We start from the raw sequence: 19,615 nt of genomic DNA, 5'->3' as shown, positions 1-19,615 counted from the left end.
TTGCAACTTTCGTCTCCAAAAACTCTTATTCCCACCCCCCCAAAATGGATGAATTTAATTTCAAAACAGCTCAGTACTGCACTACCAAGTCCTGTATTCGGTCGATTTCATAATGGATGAGATAAAGTGATGATTGAACCTCGGGTCGTACAATTTTGGGCTGAAATCATACTTGTGATTTTGAAATCATGCGTATGATTTCAGCCCAAATTGCACTCCACTCAGTTCAGTTACTATTATAAATTTATTTATACATTTAACCGATAAAGATAATTTTTAACAAAATTTTCCAACTAAAAGCGGTTAAATGAAACCGAAAACGATGGAAAGCTTAACTTTTATTCAACAAAATACATTTACCGTCATTGGTGTAAAGTGCGTGCTCTATCAGAGTACAAAACATGGGGTTGAGCTGTCACGCCATGCATCTGCCAAACTGTAATATGTCCGATCTTTTCTGAGACTTCTCTCTAGCTTTTTGTCGTTAATTAATTTCGGAACAAGCGAGACGGCAAGTCTCGACTGCCTCCTGTGTCTCTCCCTACGGAGCTCCGTACGTCTCCTGTTTCTCCCTAGGGAGCTCCGCACGTCTCCCCCAAGAGAGTTGCAAGTTTTTCTCATGTCTCATGGGATAGCGTTGGTTCCGGGTTAAATTACTGTTGCCTTTCTTGACAACAGGTACAAATCGATCGAATTTTTTCGAGAAACACGCCATCAAGTGAATGGATTTACACCTGTAGATAACGTGAGAGGGATCGCCAAACAATCTCTATAATTTATGACACACTTCATTCGGCCTCCTATTCGGCTCGCTCTTTTTTGTACTAAGTAACGGCTAGGCAATTAAGCGAAGGTGCGTTCAGTGTACGAGCGGTTAAAAGAAAAGAAAGTACTTAATGATAAATGCATCTAGCATCGTAACGACTGCTAGTAAAATTTCAACAGCATGTAGTTTGATGGCCTTGGTTGGAAACTTGAGGACATGAGATCTCATATCTGGGATCCTACATCATGATCACAGACCCTATACAAAGGGTTATAAGGTAAGCGAGGTGGCATGAACGAGCGCTTTACAAAATGTAGGACGAAATTTGATAGAACCAAACATTTTACATGTGGAAAATTAAGCAGTGCTTCAAGACATGCCTTTGATAGATCCAAACATCTTACATGTGGAAAATTGCTTTTAGGGGAGACTGCTTTCCATTAGGAAATATATTTTGAGCCATTTTAAACTAAAAAGCCTTAAGACATATGTAGGCATCCAAGAAAATTCCTGCAAAAAATAAAGAACTCAACATAATAAAACAATGAGTAACAAGGAAAGGTAACTTGAAGATAAAGTTTTACAAGTGACGTATGGGTAGTTGACTTTGGCTTTGTATCGAGTTCTATAAAAGCTCTGAGAGAAGTTGTCATTTTTTTCAAACAGACACATTAAAGAGCTTTTTAATCACATGCATTAGTTTTGCCCAAAATGTCACAAATCTTTATAATCACAGCTACTTACATTTCTTTAGTACTTTTGCAGATTCTTGTTTGCTTTACTTCAGGGATGACCGCTGTCCAGGTTCCCTCGTAGTTTTATTGAATAAGAAACTTCATTTCATGTATAGTTTCTACTTACAATTGTTGGTAGTTTTGAGAGTAGTGTATTATGTTTGTTTGTTTATTATCTTTTTCTTCCCTCAAAGTAATCGCTAACTTTAGAGGTTTTTAATGTTATAGTATTGTCTACTTACTCTACTCTTTCTGACACTTCTGAATTTAAAATCCAGGTGCATGTGCACAAACAGTCAACAATGAAAAAGGGAAGGCTAGTGAACCAAGAGACAGCAAAAAGAGGGATAAGTAACTGAACGCTTATTAATAAAGGGAAGGGAAAACTTTTTAAACAAAATTTGGCGAACCGTGACTTACTGACTTGTGTGATTGAATATTATCCCTGAGAGACAACTTGGTTCTGACAGCCAGTAAACCTAAACCTCAAAACAGCAGCTTTCTATTTATTTGTTATTATTGTTATCATCATCATCATCATCATTATTATTACTATAATTACTATTTATATCAAGAAGAACTTACTTCTTGAACGAACTTCGACAGCCAGTAGTTCACACTGCACGCAGACATATTTGTAATGGCCGTGTCCAAAGTTTGTACTCCTTCTTCAAGGTCTTTCGTAGTAAAAAGGCTGCCAGTGATTTGGGGCTCCTTGTTTCCTCATTAAAAAATGCCAAAAGAGATTCATTGTCTTATTTGTTTTAGAGGGGTGTGGCAGGGGATAATTATAAAGTAAGAGAGTTCTAATGTTATTGTAACTGTAATCCCAGCGAAATAAAGTCAATGTTTCTTGTCACGTTTCTCGCAAGGAATCGCTGAAACTTTAACTGCCGTTTTAGTTGTATTTTATATAGACGTTAGCTTGCTTATTATTCGTGTCGTGATTTTGTACAATATACAATGTTACGAAATAAGAGAACGTTTTATTAAGATTGACATTTTTAAAGGCGTGTCACCTGAATGTGATTTTCATTAAGCACTGCGACAAAAATAGATTCATATTATACGAGAAAGGATATCAATCGAGACAAAAGGTAAAAGCGGACTGATCTTTAGTCAAAAGAATTGTGTGAGCTAGAGAGGGTTTTGTTGTTCTAATCAAATCAGTTTAAGACAGGACATTTTCTAAGACCCACCCACAGTGTTTATTAAACATGAAGATCGATAAACGACCGTTGAGATATCATACTCAAGATTTTGGATTAAACGTTGCGCGATCAAGCTTTTTTCAATTAAGCTCAAACTTATTGCATCTAGAATTCGTGACGGTCGAGCGAAGATGGATCCATTTTTTCCCAAAAGCAGTTTTTAAAAAAGGAATATTATAAGCGCAATGTAGAGAATTATGCTATGAAACCAACCTTTCTCTCGCGGCTGCAGTACTTAGTGCAACTGTAAACCGGTAGTCACGCATATGAGGCGATCGAAGTTTTCTCAAGATAACCCACGAGTTTATAGAATTTTTTTGTGTTTACTGATGGTTTCTCATGCTTACAAACTTAGAAGAATTCAAAGCATCCTAGCTTGTTGCGTTATCCCTAGTGAGTAGTATGAACATGAATAGTGGTAAAAAGAACCGATACCATTATTTAACCTGTAAATCTATACGAACAGGAACAGTTGACATAAACTTAGAACGGTTTAGTATAATCCACAGGTGTTTCATCAACAGTTTGTTGCTAGCAGGGTATAGACATGAGTGATCAAATTACAGAGCTTCTGCAGTAAAGATTTGTGTGCAGCCTCATACTTCAATATGCACATAGTTTTTGGATAAACAAAACAATGGCAAACCGATAGATTACCTTTTTGACTACAGCTTTGTTTTAGAAGAGTATGAGGTTGTGCAGAATTCTCCCTATTTTACTACACATTAATTTTTAGCTTTTCTTTACGGAAATAATTTCTCTCGAAAAGTATTCTGCTTGACGGAGACCATTTTGTAACTTTTTTATCAGCTAGAATCTTTTATGTAGACCTTTGGGTAACGTGGCATAGATTTGACATTTATTGTCTTAATATATACTGCATAAAATAAATGTTATTTAATTAACCTTACAGGAAGTCCGTTTTTCTGCTTTGCCACAAATGGAGTGGAAAACTTCTTTTTGATTTACTAATCTATTATATAAGTTTTTTTTTACACAGTACTTTCCAGCACTTAGGTTTGACTTTGTTACTGTAATAAGCTTTTGTTTGATTAACTCGCCTGATACATTTCACTTTCACTGTCTTGCAATTGTTGGTGGTATACTTAATCCATTTAGCCAAATCTTCTCATATATAATCTGGGCAGAAAAGTCTGCAACAATCTTGGTATGACATTATGGCGCGCACGTTTCGCAAATTCGTATGACAACGGCTCTTAAATAACTTAAAGAAAAATTCTTATGGGAAGCTTGTGATAAAGACGGAAACTTGGTTTCAACGACAGGACGAACCGACAAGCTTGAGTCAATTAAAATAACTTTCACGCTCAAAGCAAATTATGAACGGGAACATCGCACGCGTCACGTGCCATCGCAGGTGCAATGCAAAAAGTAAGCACTCCCCACCCAAGCAAGGCTCAGATGCTCCATCCCCCGGGAGCGGATGACGGTCAAATTCCCCGTAGGTTGCCCGAGGGGATGTTGAAGCTTTGAATCGATCGGTGCATAAGATCCTCAGCAGAGTATTTCGAAAATTAACTTGAAGGGACCTTAGCGCCACTTTTTCAACTTGTTGTGACCCTGTTACCTAAGAAAGTTCAATCTTTGTTTCAAAATTTGCAAGTCATATCATCAAAGTCACGCGGGCGGAAAAAACTAATGTAGGTCCTGATCTACTGGTTACTCCTAAGGAGAGATAATACCTAGCAATAGTGTTTTTTTTAAAGTGGACGTTGCCTAAGGTTTCACTTTAAAACAGTTTGTCACTAGTTATATAGATCTATGTTTTTAAATGTTTCTAAGATGTTATTAAATAAATAGAATAATAATTCGATAGTCATCATTTTCGTAATAACATTGTACAAAACATCATCCTTTTATTGTTACAGAAAACATCACTTTAGCATATTTAGTATTTTAGTTGTATTCTTAACTTTGTTCACTTCATATTAAAACACAGTGGTTTCACAGAAGACATGTTTGAGCGTCCTTTTATGTGTCTGTGACCGTACAATGGAATCTCTTTGTCTTTCTCTTCAATCTGATTTAAATCTTTCGATCCAAGCGGTAATTCGTGGAAGGAATATTTTGCACAGGTATGTTCATGTGGAAGTGCCTGCAGCCTTGCTTGATTTAAGCCCACATTTGGAGTAGAAAGGGCGTCGCAAGGTTTTTTCTCGAGGTGTGATTTCGAAACCTTTCAAATCAAACCTGTAGACCCCTTGATAGCATGCGTGGCTTGACGGTTTTTTTTTCTGATTACCTTGTTGTTGTTGTTTTTTTTTTTTTTAGGGTTTGATGAAAGCCGAAAACTTCAGTTGGAGGTTTGGAGGAACCACGTATTTTTCGCCCAGGCCCCTTGCGGCCCTTAGTTCACTCTTCTAGATAAAAACGACATCGTCGGATTGAAAGAAGAAAGACCATTTTGCTTCAGAAATTATTGTAAACTATAGTGAATGAAGATTTTAGATATATGAAAATTCACATATTTGCACTGCGGTGGAAAGATGAAATTAGAAGATCTTCGCAGCTAAGAACACTACTGAAACTAGTAGTTGTAAGTAGGACCTGAAAAAAATTTCAGGCCCGTACGGGATTTGAACCCATGACCTCTGCGATACCGGTGCAGCGCTCTACCGCAGTGCAAATATGTGAATTTTCATATATCTAAAATCTTCATTCACTCGGATGTTTATTTGTACTCAATTCATTGACTAGCTCCCAGTTGGCTTGTTAGCTCAATTGGTAGAGCTCTGCACCGGTATCGCAGAGGTCATGGGTTCAAATCCCGTACGGGCCTGAAATTTTTTTCAGGTCCTACTTACAACTACTAGTTTCAGTAGTGTTCTTAGCTGCGAAGATCTTCTAAATTGTGTATAGTTTTCTCTGATTAAATTTTTAATTCATGGAAATCATTATCAGGGTACTGTGATGACATTTTAATTCTCAGTTTCGATCAGGTACCACTTTGGAGAGGGTTTATTTACATCTAAGGCATATGTTCCAAAAATTTACCGCGTTTTTTTTTAATATGATAATTATTATTATTATTGATGGCGCTGTGTCTCATGGGATCGATACAGCTATTTCAATTTACGTTGTCGGATCAAAGCCTCAAACCTACAAGACAAGACCGAAGGGGAATATGGGATCTTAATGAATAATTATCAGCAAAATTAACAATGCCTCGTCCATACAGCGAAGATCTCCGATGTCCATGTCCATCTCGCGCCGACAACCCCGAAAGCCTAAAATTAATTCTAATCTACCCATACCACCTTTCGGTCTTGTCCCGTACCCTTGAGGCTTTGATCCGACAACGTAAATTGAAATAGCTGTATACAAATAATAATAAACGTCATTCCGCAGCCTTGGCGACGCTGACGATCAAGTAATTTTCGTGGAGCTGGATTTGCAATCTAATTCGCGAACTTTTTACTTCTGAGGTAAGTAGTTTACTAGCCTTGCAACGTATTCACGGTAGGCATGTCTTTTAATTGCCGCTTTCACTCTGTTGATTGTGTTAGTCAGAGGAATGAACAAATGTGAATTAATCCAGTTACACTTCGAAGAGTTGTTCGGCAACAGTAAGGATAACAAACAGCAAAAATTCGGTTTGAGGTAGAAGAAAAGCTAAAACTAATTCAGTTCAACCTTTTAAGTTGAAATCTGTTCCCCAAATCTCACTACGCAGCACTATCGCTGATTTATGCTGTGAATTTTACTTCTACGTTTGAAAATTGAATCCGTAGATCAAGTATTTTCGTGGAGCGGGATTTGCTATCCATATATGCGAACTCTTTACTTTTGCGTGAGGTAAGTAGTTTACTAGTCTAGTAACGTATCCACGGTAGGCATGTCTTTTAATTTCCGCCTTCACTTTGTTGATTGTGCTAGTCGATGGAATGATCAAGAATGAGTTAATCAAGTTACGCTTCGACGAATTGTTCGACAACAATTAACATAACAAACAGGAACAATTTGGTTTGATAAGTCTTATTGGCAAAAGAAAGGCTAAAAGCAATTCAGTTCAACCTTTTAAGTTTAAATCTGTCGCCCAATTCTCATTGCGCGCCACTCTCGATACTTTACACTGTGAATTTTACTTCCGCCTTAGGAATTCCATCCTTAGATATACTCCTGTGGATAAAATGTAATTCACACACTAATAATAACTTAGGCCCCTGCTACTGCAGAGGAATCAAACAAGATTGCGGGTATCAAACAGAAGGAGATAAATTCTCGATATTTTAATGCACTTCACGTGAGTTTAAGTGTGTCTCTACGTTTCCTGGGTCGTAAAGCATTCATATATTCATGCTATTGTTTAGGTTCATTTCCGAATCAGTGGGGCTCCCGTCGAATTTCACTCGAAAATGTAAGACTGCTTTAGAAATCAGAACCCCCTTTGATAAACATGTGACAAATTTTCTTTTGTTTATCGTCCAAAAACAAGAAATAGCTTCAATTACGAAAAATTTGTTTTTAATTTCTTAACCACAAAGCAAGGAATGCCGAATTTGAAAGGCACCATACCTCTAAAATTAACATAAGTTATGTTAATTAATTAAGCCATTTCGAGGTTTTCCACGTACATAAGCTTTTCTTATGTACGTGGAAAACGTACGAGAGTGGTCGTAAATATTCCCTTACAAACTCTTATAATTCCGCCATGACTGTTATTGCGCAAGATGATCATCTCACAGATGGAACTTAGGCCGCCTGTGCGTACATACAAACAGAGCAGCGTTGCGTGAAATGACTCAGCGTAATGTCGAATGGTACAGCGTACACATAAATGGTGTAGCGTTACGTCGAATAGCTTTGCAGAACAACAGACGCTCTGTCGGAACATTGAATTGCTTAGCATTACATGAAATATTTCGATGTTGTGGCGAATCGTCAAGTCTGCTTGTACAAAAATAGTGTTTGCAATCAAAGTGTTTGTTCCCACGAGTGTTTCACCACATTTCTTAGGTACATTCGTAATCTTGTAATCTAACTGAGCGTGAAAACCGTCAAAACTCGAATAGTCCAATTCGTTATCTCTGTGAGGATTTTCGTCTCTGCTCACGTTATAATAACGTAAATTACGGCATTTAGCGTGTTTACAAATCTTTGTTTGATTCTTCTGTTGCTATTTGCTTACTTACCCCACTGACAGTGCGCGTTATATCCGAACTTCATTACAAATGAATTTAATAAAAAATAACTTCCGAGGGCGAAAATCTTAAGTAATAGAACGGTCAAATCCATGGAATTGAGCATCAAAGCTCAAACGGAAAGGTGATCAAATTTGCTAGTGTACCAGTTATATCTGTCAGAGTTTCCAAAAAAGGTGAGGGTACATAGCCGCGGATGAGGCTTGGGTCCAAGGTGAATTTTTTCTCGACCAGGCGTGATAGGGTCAATTTTGCGTTCGTCTATCACGGAGTAAGTATGTATTTCGTAAGGTGCATAATCACGTTTTGGAACACCAAATTACACTTCATAGTCTCCATGTATTTCATAACCGGGCTAGATATTCCATTACATTGCATTAAAGTCAGCTGTTAAGGAAACACTAGTTAACTATAATACTACCATGGAAAAATAAAATATTGTCATTCTCGATTTGTGCAAAAACAAATTGAAGCTGTAATTACCAACGACGAACAACTGAATGTGTTTCGTTCCTCAATCATTAAAAAACGCTCACATAATCACTAACCTAATTGCTCCGAACAAGCAGTTCTTTTACTTTTAAACATAGTATATACAGTTGTCTTCATTAAAAAAACTTAGAGTACTTAATTATACAGTTTATCTAAAATACACCAACTTTATTTTAAATAAATTCTCTCTTGAGCCGACTTACGATCTGACGATCATTCTAAAGCTTCCACATTCTCCCCCATCTATCTTTCCTCCTATAAATGCAATCAAATGCGTGTATAATATTTGCTAAACATAAAAAGATGTAAATAAAGGATTTATTAATCACTGAATTCTTACAATTAGTAACCAACTAGAATTCATTGGTAACTAACAAACTTATCTATACTTTCCACCTATTGGCCGTATTTTTTTAAACTAACTGCCAGGTTTGGTATGAGCAATATCTATGAGATTTTATCATTCAAAACAAAACTTCTCTGCTAAGTCTCTCCGCTGTACTATGTTGTGGACTAATGCATTATACAAATTCTTATTCTCTGCAGCTTCCTCATTTTTTGTTTTCCACAATCTCAGTACATGAAATCCCCTTTGAGACAAAGTCTTTTATCTTTCTTCGATTTCTTCTATGTCATCTTCCGTAATTTCAGGCACATGCTATCCCAAGCTTTGCCAAGTATTTGAAGGTCATCATCAGTTACTACTCCCTCTTGAATACGAAGAGAAATAGAGAGTTAATTATTTTCCGTTATACCAGAAAATTTGATTACCTTCTGGTTTGACATACTTTTAGGCTCAATTCTCTCAATTCCACGGATTTGACTACTCTTTGACTTAGCCCTCGGAACTTACTTTTTGTTAAATTCATTTATATTAAAGTTTTTAACAAGCTGTAATTAGTTAAGAGAACGTGCTCTATCAGAGCACAAAACATAGAGCTGAGCTGTCTCGTCATCTGCCAAATTGTACTCTGTCCAACCTTTTCCGAGACTTTTCTCTAGCTTTTTTTCGTTAACTGAAAGTGAAATTTCGAAACAAGCGAGACGGCAAGTAGCAACAGAAGAACCAAAGAAAGATTTGAATTCATGCTAAGCGCCGTAACTCACGTTAATGACCGTTTTTATGCTAGAGACGTTAAAGTTGTCTAAGACGTTAAAGTCGTCTCTAATTAAACGGTAATTACCGTTTTTATGCTTGACGTTTAAGTCGTTTCGAGACGACTTTAACGTCTTAGACAACTTTAACGTCTCTAGCACAAAAACGGCCATTATGACGTGAGCAGAGACGAAAATCCTCAAGAGAGAACGAATTGGACTGTCCTAGTTTTGACAGTTTTCACGCTCAGTTAGATTGCAAGATTGCGAAAGTACTCAAGAAGTGGGGAGAAACACTCGACTTCCTCCCGTGTTTCTCCCTACGGAGCTCCGTACTTCTCGTGTTTCTCCCTACGGAGCTCCGTACGTCTCATGTTTCTCCCTACGGAGCTCCGTACGTCTCGTTTCTCTCCATACTTCTTTTGTGTCCTAGCCGCTTCTTGTGTGCTTAACAAAAGAACAAAGCACAGTCAAGGCTCCTCAAGATCTTAGAGTTATACTAAGGGACCAGTCAATTTTTTTGTATCCTGGGTGGGGTGGGTGAAGGATTTAAGAGGAATCACATGGTTTTCAGGGGGGAACAGAGGGGGATCAGTCGTCGCCAACAGAGTATGAAGGAGAAGATTAGAAAATCGACTGTCAGTCAACTTCTAATGAAGGGATATTGCAAGAATATTGCAGATCCTTAAGGTAGATCAACCAAATTTTATTGTGACACGACTGAAATCTTTTGGTCCCTCCCCCAAGGGAGTTGCAAGTTTTTCTCGCGCTTCCTATGTTTAATGAGATAGCGTGCTTCCGGGTTAATTTTACGATTGCCATTCATGATCTAAAGTACACGTTGTGGCGATTTCATAGAATTTTTATGAGGAACACGCGATCAAGTAAATTGATTTACACCTCCAGATAAGGTGAGGGGGATCGCTGAACAATCTCTCTAAGTTATGACATACTTTATGTGGCCTTCTATTCCGCTCGATCGTTTTTGTACGAGGTATCGGCTAGGCAAATAGGCGTAGGAGCATTCAGTGTACGAGAGGTTAAAATAAAAGGGAGTACTTGAGGATAAATGCATCCAGCATCATAAAGGCTGATAGTAAAAATTTCAACCGCATGTAGTTTGATGGCCTTGGTTGAAATCGTGAGGCGATGAGATCTCATATCTGGGACCCAATACCAAGGGTTGTAAGATAAGCGAGGAGGCTTGAACAAGCGCTTTACAAAATGTAGGACGAGATTAGTTGGGTCCAAACATTTTTTATGTTGCAAATGAAGCAATGCTTCAAGATATTCCTTTGTATGTACATAGGCTAGCCTAACTAATCTTGCGCCACATTTAGAAAGCTGAAAAGAGGCACACTACCTCTAATGATCACTGCCCTTGTTCTGAAATGGGAAACCCCTTGGTTATACATCAATAAGTAATAAGTTTTGTGATGGAATGGAATGGGGCCGGTATACGATTGTATACTACTTTGTGAAAAAAAGGTGAATGTCGATCATCTTGTCAAAATGGGTTGAAATCTTGAAAGGAGTTTTATTTTGTGCTTTGGCATACTTTTCTGATTTTAGGATCAAATCTTTGTGCTTTGAAGTGAGTTGAATTTGTGCTAAGAAAAAATTATAATAATTACAATTTTCTTTTCAAGTGGTAGAACATTGTCAAGGAAGCTACATATAGCTGGAAACAGCATACTCTAACATCTCATATCCTAGACTATTCATACCAGAAAACATGTTTAGTTAAATTGGGTTTAACTGAATGAAAATATGAAACAGAGAATTGAAAAACTAAAATTCCAGTAGGACTCAAGTAATTGTTAACTTTTATTTGCAATGTGCTACATGTATAGTTGACAAAAATTGCTTTAAGCAGAGGCTGTCTTCTATTAAGAAAAACATTTTAAGCCATGTTCAACTAAAACAATTTAAGACATGCTTAGGCTCTTGTGTGAATGGGATATTGGAGAAATTTCACAGAATTCCAGAACCTTCAATAACTTTAACTGACTGAACAAAATGAAACTATGAAAATAATGTTACTAGAGGCTCCTGCCTACTCACGTGAGTTTTTAGTGAAATACAAATACATTTGTGGCATTTTGATTTAATGAATTTTTTCAGCAGGAACTAATGTATAGGGATCAAGGGCAATTATACAATTTTGAAATCATTTGTAAACTTTTTTACAGGATATTATCTGAATAACCAAGCTGCCCTCATGAAGATAACCCTTATGATTGAGGAATGGAGGCAGTCAACCAAAGGCGGTCGTTCCACCCTTATGAGACAGATGGCCATAGAGCTGTCTAGACTAGAAAATATAGAGGTTTGTATTTTAATCCCAAGTGCCAGTCCAGAGGATAAAGAAGATGCCCAAAGATATAACATCAAGGTTTTTGAACCTGAAAAATATTCAGGCTATGAACCAATTGATCGTCTGCCGTTTCTTCCGAAAGGATTTAGTACTGACATTATCATTGGTTATGGCATTAAGCCTGGATGTCATGGACAGGTCTTTAAGAACAACCATGGCTATAAATGGGTACATGTGGTCCTAAGAAATGCACGAGAAACAGCATTATTCCAGACAGCCGATAGTGCCATTTCCGAAGGGCAGAAACAGCATGAAACTGAGATAGACTTGTGTGAAAATGCTGACATGGTTTTAACAGTTGGCTCTAAGCTCAATGAGACCTTTAATTCTGCTTTGCGTCAGTGTCAGAAAGATCGTATATTCAAACTTACACCTGGCATTTTTAATGAGACTTTTGGTGTGCAGAAGAAATGCCGAGATTCAAAGACCTTTGAAATCTTAGTGTTTGGCAGAGGGAACACTGAAGACTTTGAACATAAAGGTCTGCATGTTGCTGCTAAAGCTGTGAGAGATCTTAATAAGTGTGAGCCCTTTTACAATCTGAAAGTTGTTGGTGCCCCTGAGGGAGAACAAGAGAAACTGGCGGAGAGTTTGGGAAAATGTGGGATCTCTCGTAATCATCTGATTGTGAGAAGTTTTAACAAAGAAAGAACAAACCTGGCCCAGCTATTTTCGGAAGTGGATCTTGTTTTGATGCCTTCAGGTACTGGGGCGTTTGGTCTCACAGCTTTGGAGGCATTGTCAGCATGTGTACCAATCCTTATTAACCATGATTCTGGCTTGGCGGAGGCACTAGAGGAAGTAACGTTCGGGCACGCATGCATAGTAGATCAAGCAGATGATTGGGTTGTACCAATCAAGCGAGCACGAGAACATCGAAAAACTAGATTAGAAGAGGCAAGAATGCTACGCGACATGTATGAAAAGAAATACTGTTGGGGGGACCAATGTGCTGCTTTTGTGAAGAGGCTTAGGGCCTTGCTTTCAGGTTAGAATATTAATTTTACATGCTTTTACCTGAAGTACAAGAATTCAATAAGTATTTAGTAGCTGATTGGCACAAATCTGTTTATCATTTTGAAATAGGCACCATGACTTGAGGTAATAGAAGAGTGAATTAAAAAAAATAGATGGATATTAGGGGGTGTTTTGTATCTGTGCAAATTAGATCATTGCTGAGTTCAGTACAATGTGTATGTTTTAGTGCAAAGATGTTTTGATTTTCATGTGCTCATGCAAAGCCACCAAACCTTAAAATGGACTTTGAAATAACACCAGGTAACATTAGCTTGCCACAAAAATTAAGGCAATAAATTACAGTTACTTACAAGGCTTAACACCTATACAGGTTTCACCACCTTTAAGTTAATTGTATTGTCATGATATGAGTTGAAGTACAGCTGCACCAACATGTTTTACCCATGTGGGGCTCAGAAATATGACAGTCACACCAATACTTTGATTACTTAATTGTCTTTGTGTAATTTGTGTTATTCATTTATTGACATATAACAGGACATGCCGAGGAAATGCAACAGGAGTTCCAAGGCAGAACGCGTTCAGCTCGAAAGCGAGTGGCTGGTATTATGACTCACTTGTTTATTTTTTAAACATGCCCTTGTGTTATCAACACTCTGCATTCTTTTTATACAGACTAGGTAGGAACATTAAAATTACACTGGATAACAAGCTTGCCACAAAGATATGCAACAAATTAAAGTCATTTACCAGGCTTAACACTATTACAGGTTTCACCTCCTTAGTTTCCATTGTAATGCTACGAGTTGAAGTACAGCTGCACCAACATATTTTACTCATGTGGCGCTTAGGTGATAATGGTCACAATCGTATCTTGACTATTTGTCTTTGTGTAATTTGTGCTATTCATTTATTGACACCTAACAGGACATGCTGAGGAAATGCAACAGGAGTCCCAAGGCAAGAGAAGTTCAGCTCAAAAGCGAGTGGCTGGTATTATGACTCACTTGTCTACTTTTTAAACATGCCCTCATGTTATCAACACTCTGCATCCTTTTTACACCGACTTGATACAAAACATTAAAATTACACTGGATAACAACCTTGCCACAAAGATATGCAACAAATAACAGTTAATTACAAGGCTAATAGCACTATTACAGGTTTTAACTCCTTAGTTCCATTGCAATGCTGTGAGTTGAAGTACAGCTGCACCAGCATATTTTACTCATGTGGGGCTGTAATAGATGATTGACAGTTACACTGATACTTTGATTAGTTGTCTTTGTGTAATTTGTGCTATTCATTTATTGACACCTAACAGGACATGCTGAGGAAATGCAACAGAAGTCCCAAGGCAAAAGAAGTCCAGTTCAAAAGCGAGTGGCTGGTATTATTACTCACTTGTCTACTTTTTAAACATGCCCTCGTATTATCAACACTCTACATTCTTTTTATGCAGACTAGGTACAAAACATTAAAATTACCCTGGATAACAACCTTGCCACAAAAATATGCAACAAATAACAGTTAATTACAAGGTATTATGAACACTCTGCGTTCAGCTCGAAAGCGGGTGGCTGGTATTATGACTCACTTGTTTATTTTTTAAACATGCCCTTGTGTTATCAACACTCTGCATTCTTTTTATACAGACTAGGTAGGAAACATTAAAATTACACTGGATAACAACCTTGCCACAAAAATATGCAACAAATAACAGTTAATTACAAGGCTAATAGCACTATTACAGGTTTTACCTCCTTAGTTCCATTGCAATGCTGTGAGTTGAAGTACAGCTGCACCAACATATTTTACCCATGTGGGGCTTTAATAGATGATTGACTATATTAAAGTTCACGCGGCAACCAAGTGGACAATCAGACATAGTTTGATGCTACTCTTGTACTCCGCCCACGCTCCTTTAAATCGTGACGATGGCAGTTTGCTTCCTGACGCCTATTTACACCTCGTCAGAAAAAAAAGGCCGTTAATTAGTGATCATATAAAAGGACCTCTTCTTACAGTGTTTAGATCACCCCTGATGAAGGCACTGGACAGGAATGTCGAAACGTTGGGTCTATGAATTGTAACTTCTTCAGTTACATTCATTAAATCTGCAAACCAGAGTAGCATCAAACTATGTCAGATGATTGACAGTTACACTGATACTTTGATTAGTTGTCTTTGTGTAATTTGTGCTATTCATTACTGACACCTAACAGGACATGCTGAGGAAATGCAACAGGAGTCCCAAGGCAAAAGAAGTTTGGCTCGAAAGCAAGTGGCTGGTATTATAACTCACTTGTTTACTTTTGAAACATGCCTTAGTGTTATCAACACATTGCATTCTTTTTATATAGAGTAGATACAAAACATTAAAATCACACCAGATAATAAGCTTGCCACAAAAGTATGCAACAAATTACAGTTACTTACATGGCTTACCACTATTGCAGATTTCACCTCCTTCATTCCATGCATTGTAATCTTATGAGTTGTGATACAGCTGCATCAACATGTCTTACTCATGTGGGGCTTAGGTGACTGACAGTCACATTGATGTTTTGATTAGTTGTCTTTGTGTAATTTGTGCTATTTGTTTATCGACATCTGACAGGACATGCTGAGGAAATGCAACAGAAGTCCCAAGGCAAAAGAAGTTCAGCTAAAAAGCGAGTGGCTGGTATTATGACTCACTTGTCTATTTTTAAAACCTGCCCTTGGGTTATTAAAGTAGGTACAAAACTTTAAAATTACACCAGATAACAAGCTTGCCACATAAATATGCAACAAATTACAAGGCTTAACTTGCAAGGCTTAACACTATTACAGGTGTCACCTCCTTAGTTCCATGCATTGTAATGCTATGAGTTGAAGTACAGCTGCACCAGCATATTTTACTCATGCGGGGCTTAGATGAATGACAGTCACACTGATACTTTGATTGCTTGTCTTTGTGTAATTTGTGCTATTCATTTATTGACATCAAACAGGACATGCTAAGGAAATGCAACAGAAGTCCCAAGGCAAAAGAAGTTCAGCTACAAAGCGAGTGGCTGGTATTATGACTCACTTGTCTATTTTCTAAAATCTGCCCTTGTGTTATTAACACTCTGCATCCTTTTTGTATAGAGTAGGTACAAAACATTGAAATTTCCCCAGATGACAAGCTTACCTCAAAATTATACAACAAATTACAGTTACTTACAAGGCTTAGCACTATTACGGGTTTTACCTCCTTAGTTCCATTGTAATGTTGTGAGTTTAAGTACAGCTGTCCCAAGGCAAAAGAAGTTTAGCTTGAAAGCGAGTGGCTGGTATTATCACTCACTTGTCTACTTTTTAAACTTGCCCTTGTGTTATCAACACTCTGCATCCTTTAATATGAGCAGGTACAAACATTTTAACAAAATTAAGCTACCAATATTGTTTTGGACACACTGAATATCTAAGAAAACAATTCCCGGACAGTGTAATGTCATAGTTACGACATTTTCAATGTGAATGTACTAATAGTGGTATTTCCATTTTGTGAAAGACCTTGCTAAGGATCCAGAGCAGTGTGCATCAAATGTAGATTCCCCTTTCATATCTGGAAAGCAATTAAAAAGTGACTTACTTTTAAAATGAAGGAAATATGTTAAAATTTTTTGGAAATCTGTGAATTTTCATTATTGTTATTTGTCAACCAGATTGTTTTGACATCTGTTCCAGTGAAATGTTTATCTTACTTTAGACACTTTTGTTACCGGGTGATCAGCAAACTAATTTATTACGTATCATTTTAAAGGGCAGATTCCATACGATGATGATTTAAATTCACCTGTGGGGACATTACTCCACAGGAATCATTTGTGATTTTGAAAAAGCAGGGCTTTAAGTTGCAACTGTTTTGGTTGCCATGGCACTTGGTCGATTTGGCCATCAATTATCTTGTGTTTCCTGGTTGCGCAAAACATGTACTAGCCAGCTGTAACATTGTTTAAAAGAGAGATCAACAACTTTGCATAATACAATCCTCATTGAAGTACTAGGTTTACAATTGCCACATAGTACTAATATTTCAAAGAAATTAAGTGGTATGGTCAGCACTAGTTGCATCCTTTCATCCCACAAAGTTTCCTCTTCCCTTTTTTTTCTTAACTAACGTAGCTATTCGGCTATAAGCCGAGAGATTTTTTCTGAAAATTCCCCGAAGTCTTAACCAAATTTTGGCCGAAAAAGGGTTTCGGCTCATAGCCGAGATCTTCTTGAAATCAAAACACAAACACTATGTAAAGGTCACTACACACGGTCAGATTCGGCTTATAACCGAATATCCAACTTGAAAAAAACTAAGCACCGTTGGTTACTGACTTTATCATAGGTGGAAGCCCCTAAAAGAGCCGTTTCTTTAAAGTTAGAGCACAGTTATGCCACTGTAGGTCTTTAATCTTCCTCTTCGCTGTCTGTCTTGAACTCGTCAGTAATTTCGTTTTGTGCTTCATCGTCCCGGGCTTCGGGTTTGCCTTCCATCTCTTCAGCACAAAAGGCATGACATCTTCTGTTCCATCAAGTGCGTTTGAAATGCCACAAACTTTGAAGGACTTCTGAACCATCTCCTCGGGAATTTCAGCCTTACTCTCCTTGATCCAATTAAGAAGCATGTCGCGGGTTGAAGGTTTCTTCTTTCCTTCAGGCGTGTATTCAAGTGGGCCGCTGATGAGTAAGTACTTTGATCTGACATTCTCTTTGAATGGCTTGTTCAGGCAACGATTGAGTGGTTGAAGAACTAGAGTCAGCCCACCTGGTATTACTGTAACATCAATGGTCGACGACGAAGGAGACTCTTCACTTGTTCGGTGAGATGGCCTCGGAAGGAATCCCATACCAGGAGCAACTTTTCATTGGAAGGACTACACTGACGGCAAACATTGGCAGATCCACTCTTAAACACCTTCCTCGTCCATCAATTCTTTCTTCCTGAACGAAACCTTCATAAACTGGGAACAATCAGGTCTCTCGGCGTTCGCACTCCTTTGAAAACGACTTTAGACGGCAGTTTCGTACCATCAGCAGCAACAGCCAGAGCAACGGAAAAACTTTGCTTTTCCGCACCGCATGACTTAACGTGAACAGAACGGCTTCCACTAAATTCCAGTGTTCGAGTTGAGGCAAGCGTGAGGCGAGCATGAAGTCAAGAAGAAAAGTTATTATTTGCGCTCCTACCTTGTGCGTGACTTGCGCTCGCTTAGTACTTATCTCCATTTGCCTGAAAAATGCAACAAATTATGCCTGTTCTGCAGGCTAAATCTCTTAAACTTTAGTTCATTGGACAAACTAGTTAGTAAAAGGGAATGCAAGCAAAAAAATGAAATGTTATATTTTTCTTCTAACCTTTTCATCTCTCTTACTTACATACTAGCTTCTGGTTCCACTAAAGTTAACCCAGAGAAGGAAAGAGGCTCAGCAGGCAAAGAACGTAAACTTCATTCTGGGGTATCCAGGATTAGATTTAAGGGTAAGGACAAAAGGAAATTTGCATTTTAAGTTGATTAATTATCCAATGGCACGATATTTTAAGGATTGATCATGTAAAATTTATTTGCAAACTTGAACAAGTCACTGGTTTGAAATGAACTTCTGACCAAAAAGTTGCCTATGTTTTGATCACGTTTGAATTAAATAACCAGTCTCCCCAACAGGGCTAATCTCAGGACAAATACGAACAATCTGGTCCCAAACATTGTAAATAAACATGGGGTGTAACAACCTCAACTGGCAGGAGGCAGTTAGCTATATACAAAGCACAGCCAATGAGTTGAACTCGGGAAACCATTTAAGCACAATCCAGTGAGTGGCAGGGTGGAGGGCTTGTTCCCAGGATCTCACCACTTGGCCACCCTGCCTCCGCAATATCTGATGGAAAATCTCTGGCATGACAAAAAAAAAGCCTTTGCTCTCGCTCTCTCTCTCCCCGCCCCTCTAAAAATATTACTTGCAATGAATGATTTTAAAATTCTTACTAAGTCACAGTTATTAAAACTGGTAATCTTAAAATAATTGACTCTCGATTTGTTTTAATATTCAAGAGGGAGAAGTAACTGATGATGACCTTCAAACACTTGGCAAAGCTATTGCCAGCAAATGGGATCGGCTGGCACGTCAACTACCCAAAATTACGGAATGTGACATTGAAGAAATTGAAGACAGCCATAAGACCTTGTCTCAAAGGGGATTTCATATGCTGAGACTGTGGAAAACAAACAATGGGGCAGCTGCAGACTATAAGACTTTACATGATGCATTAGTCCACAATATGGTACAGCGGAAAGACCTCGCAGAAAAGCTTTGTGTTAAATAAGAATATCTCATAGATATTGCTCATACCAAAACCTGGCAGTTGGTATAAAATGAGACGGCCTTATGTGAAAAGTAAGGATTACTTTGCGACAGTAGTTACCAATAAATTCCAGTTGGTTATTAATTGTTAGAATCTAGTGATTAATTTAACCCTGATTTACATCCTTTTATCGATAGCCTTTTTACAACATTGTACAGCATTTTTGGTGTGTTTAGCTGAGTATTATACACGCATTTGATTGGATCTATTGGAGGTCGGACACATACGTATATGGAGGAGAATGTGAAACTTCGCTCAAGAAAGAAGTTCTTTTGAATAAAGTTGGAGTATTTTGCATAAACTAAGTTCTCTAAGTTCTTTTAATGTAGACCACTATATATACTGTCTTTGACAGGACTGCTTGTTTGGAACAATTAGGTCACAGACTTCCCAAACTGTGAGATGATCGTCTTGG

General features: G+C 37.9%; 1 protein-coding gene across 7 annotated transcripts; it reads left to right on the top strand.

Annotated features, from left to right (window-relative positions):
• The first annotated feature begins 5,903 nt into the window (after window positions 1-5,903).
• On the top strand, window positions 5,904-19,482 carry LOC131794103 (D-inositol 3-phosphate glycosyltransferase-like). 7 transcript variants are annotated; one of them, XM_066158563.1, is made up of 11 exons: window positions 5,904-6,157; window positions 6,464-6,527; window positions 11,653-12,825; window positions 13,353-13,418; window positions 13,743-13,808; window positions 14,140-14,205; window positions 15,041-15,106; window positions 15,436-15,501; window positions 15,812-15,877; window positions 18,223-18,318; window positions 18,890-19,482. In XM_066158563.1, exons 3-11 carry the CDS (start codon window positions 11,682-11,684, stop codon window positions 19,159-19,161), a joined length of 1,908 nt encoding a protein of 635 aa, XP_066014660.1. In that variant the 5' UTR covers window positions 5,904-6,157; window positions 6,464-6,527; window positions 11,653-11,681; the 3' UTR covers window positions 19,162-19,482. The 7 variants fall into 7 exon arrangements, with proteins under 7 accessions (XP_066014660.1, XP_066014655.1, XP_066014659.1 ...); XM_066158558.1 differs by having other exon boundaries at window positions 15,436-15,555; XM_066158562.1 differs by lacking the exon at window positions 6,464-6,527 and having other exon boundaries at window positions 15,436-15,555.
• Window positions 19,483-19,615: the final 133 nt, after the last annotated feature.

The sequence above is a fragment of the Pocillopora verrucosa genome, chromosome 1, assembly GCF_036669915.1.
Source record: "Pocillopora verrucosa isolate sample1 chromosome 1, ASM3666991v2, whole genome shotgun sequence".
In the NCBI taxonomy this organism is placed as follows: Eukaryota; Metazoa; Cnidaria; class Anthozoa; order Scleractinia; family Pocilloporidae; genus Pocillopora; species Pocillopora verrucosa.
This window is presented reverse-complemented; position numbering and strand designations above follow the sequence as displayed.

Bases quoted from the DNA above. Each gene is read 5' to 3' on its own strand.
- LOC131794103 (XM_066158562.1), top strand. From the start codon at position 11,682: ATGAAGATAACCCTTATGATTGAGGAATGGAGGCAGTCAACCAAAGGC. The intron at 13,419-13,742 runs GTATTATGACTC...GACACCTAACAG, and splicing joins AGCTCGAAAGCGAGTGGCTG to GACATGCTGAGGAAATGCAA. The intron at 15,107-15,435 runs GTATTATAACTC...GACATCTGACAG, and splicing joins GGCTCGAAAGCAAGTGGCTG to GACATGCTGAGGAAATGCAA.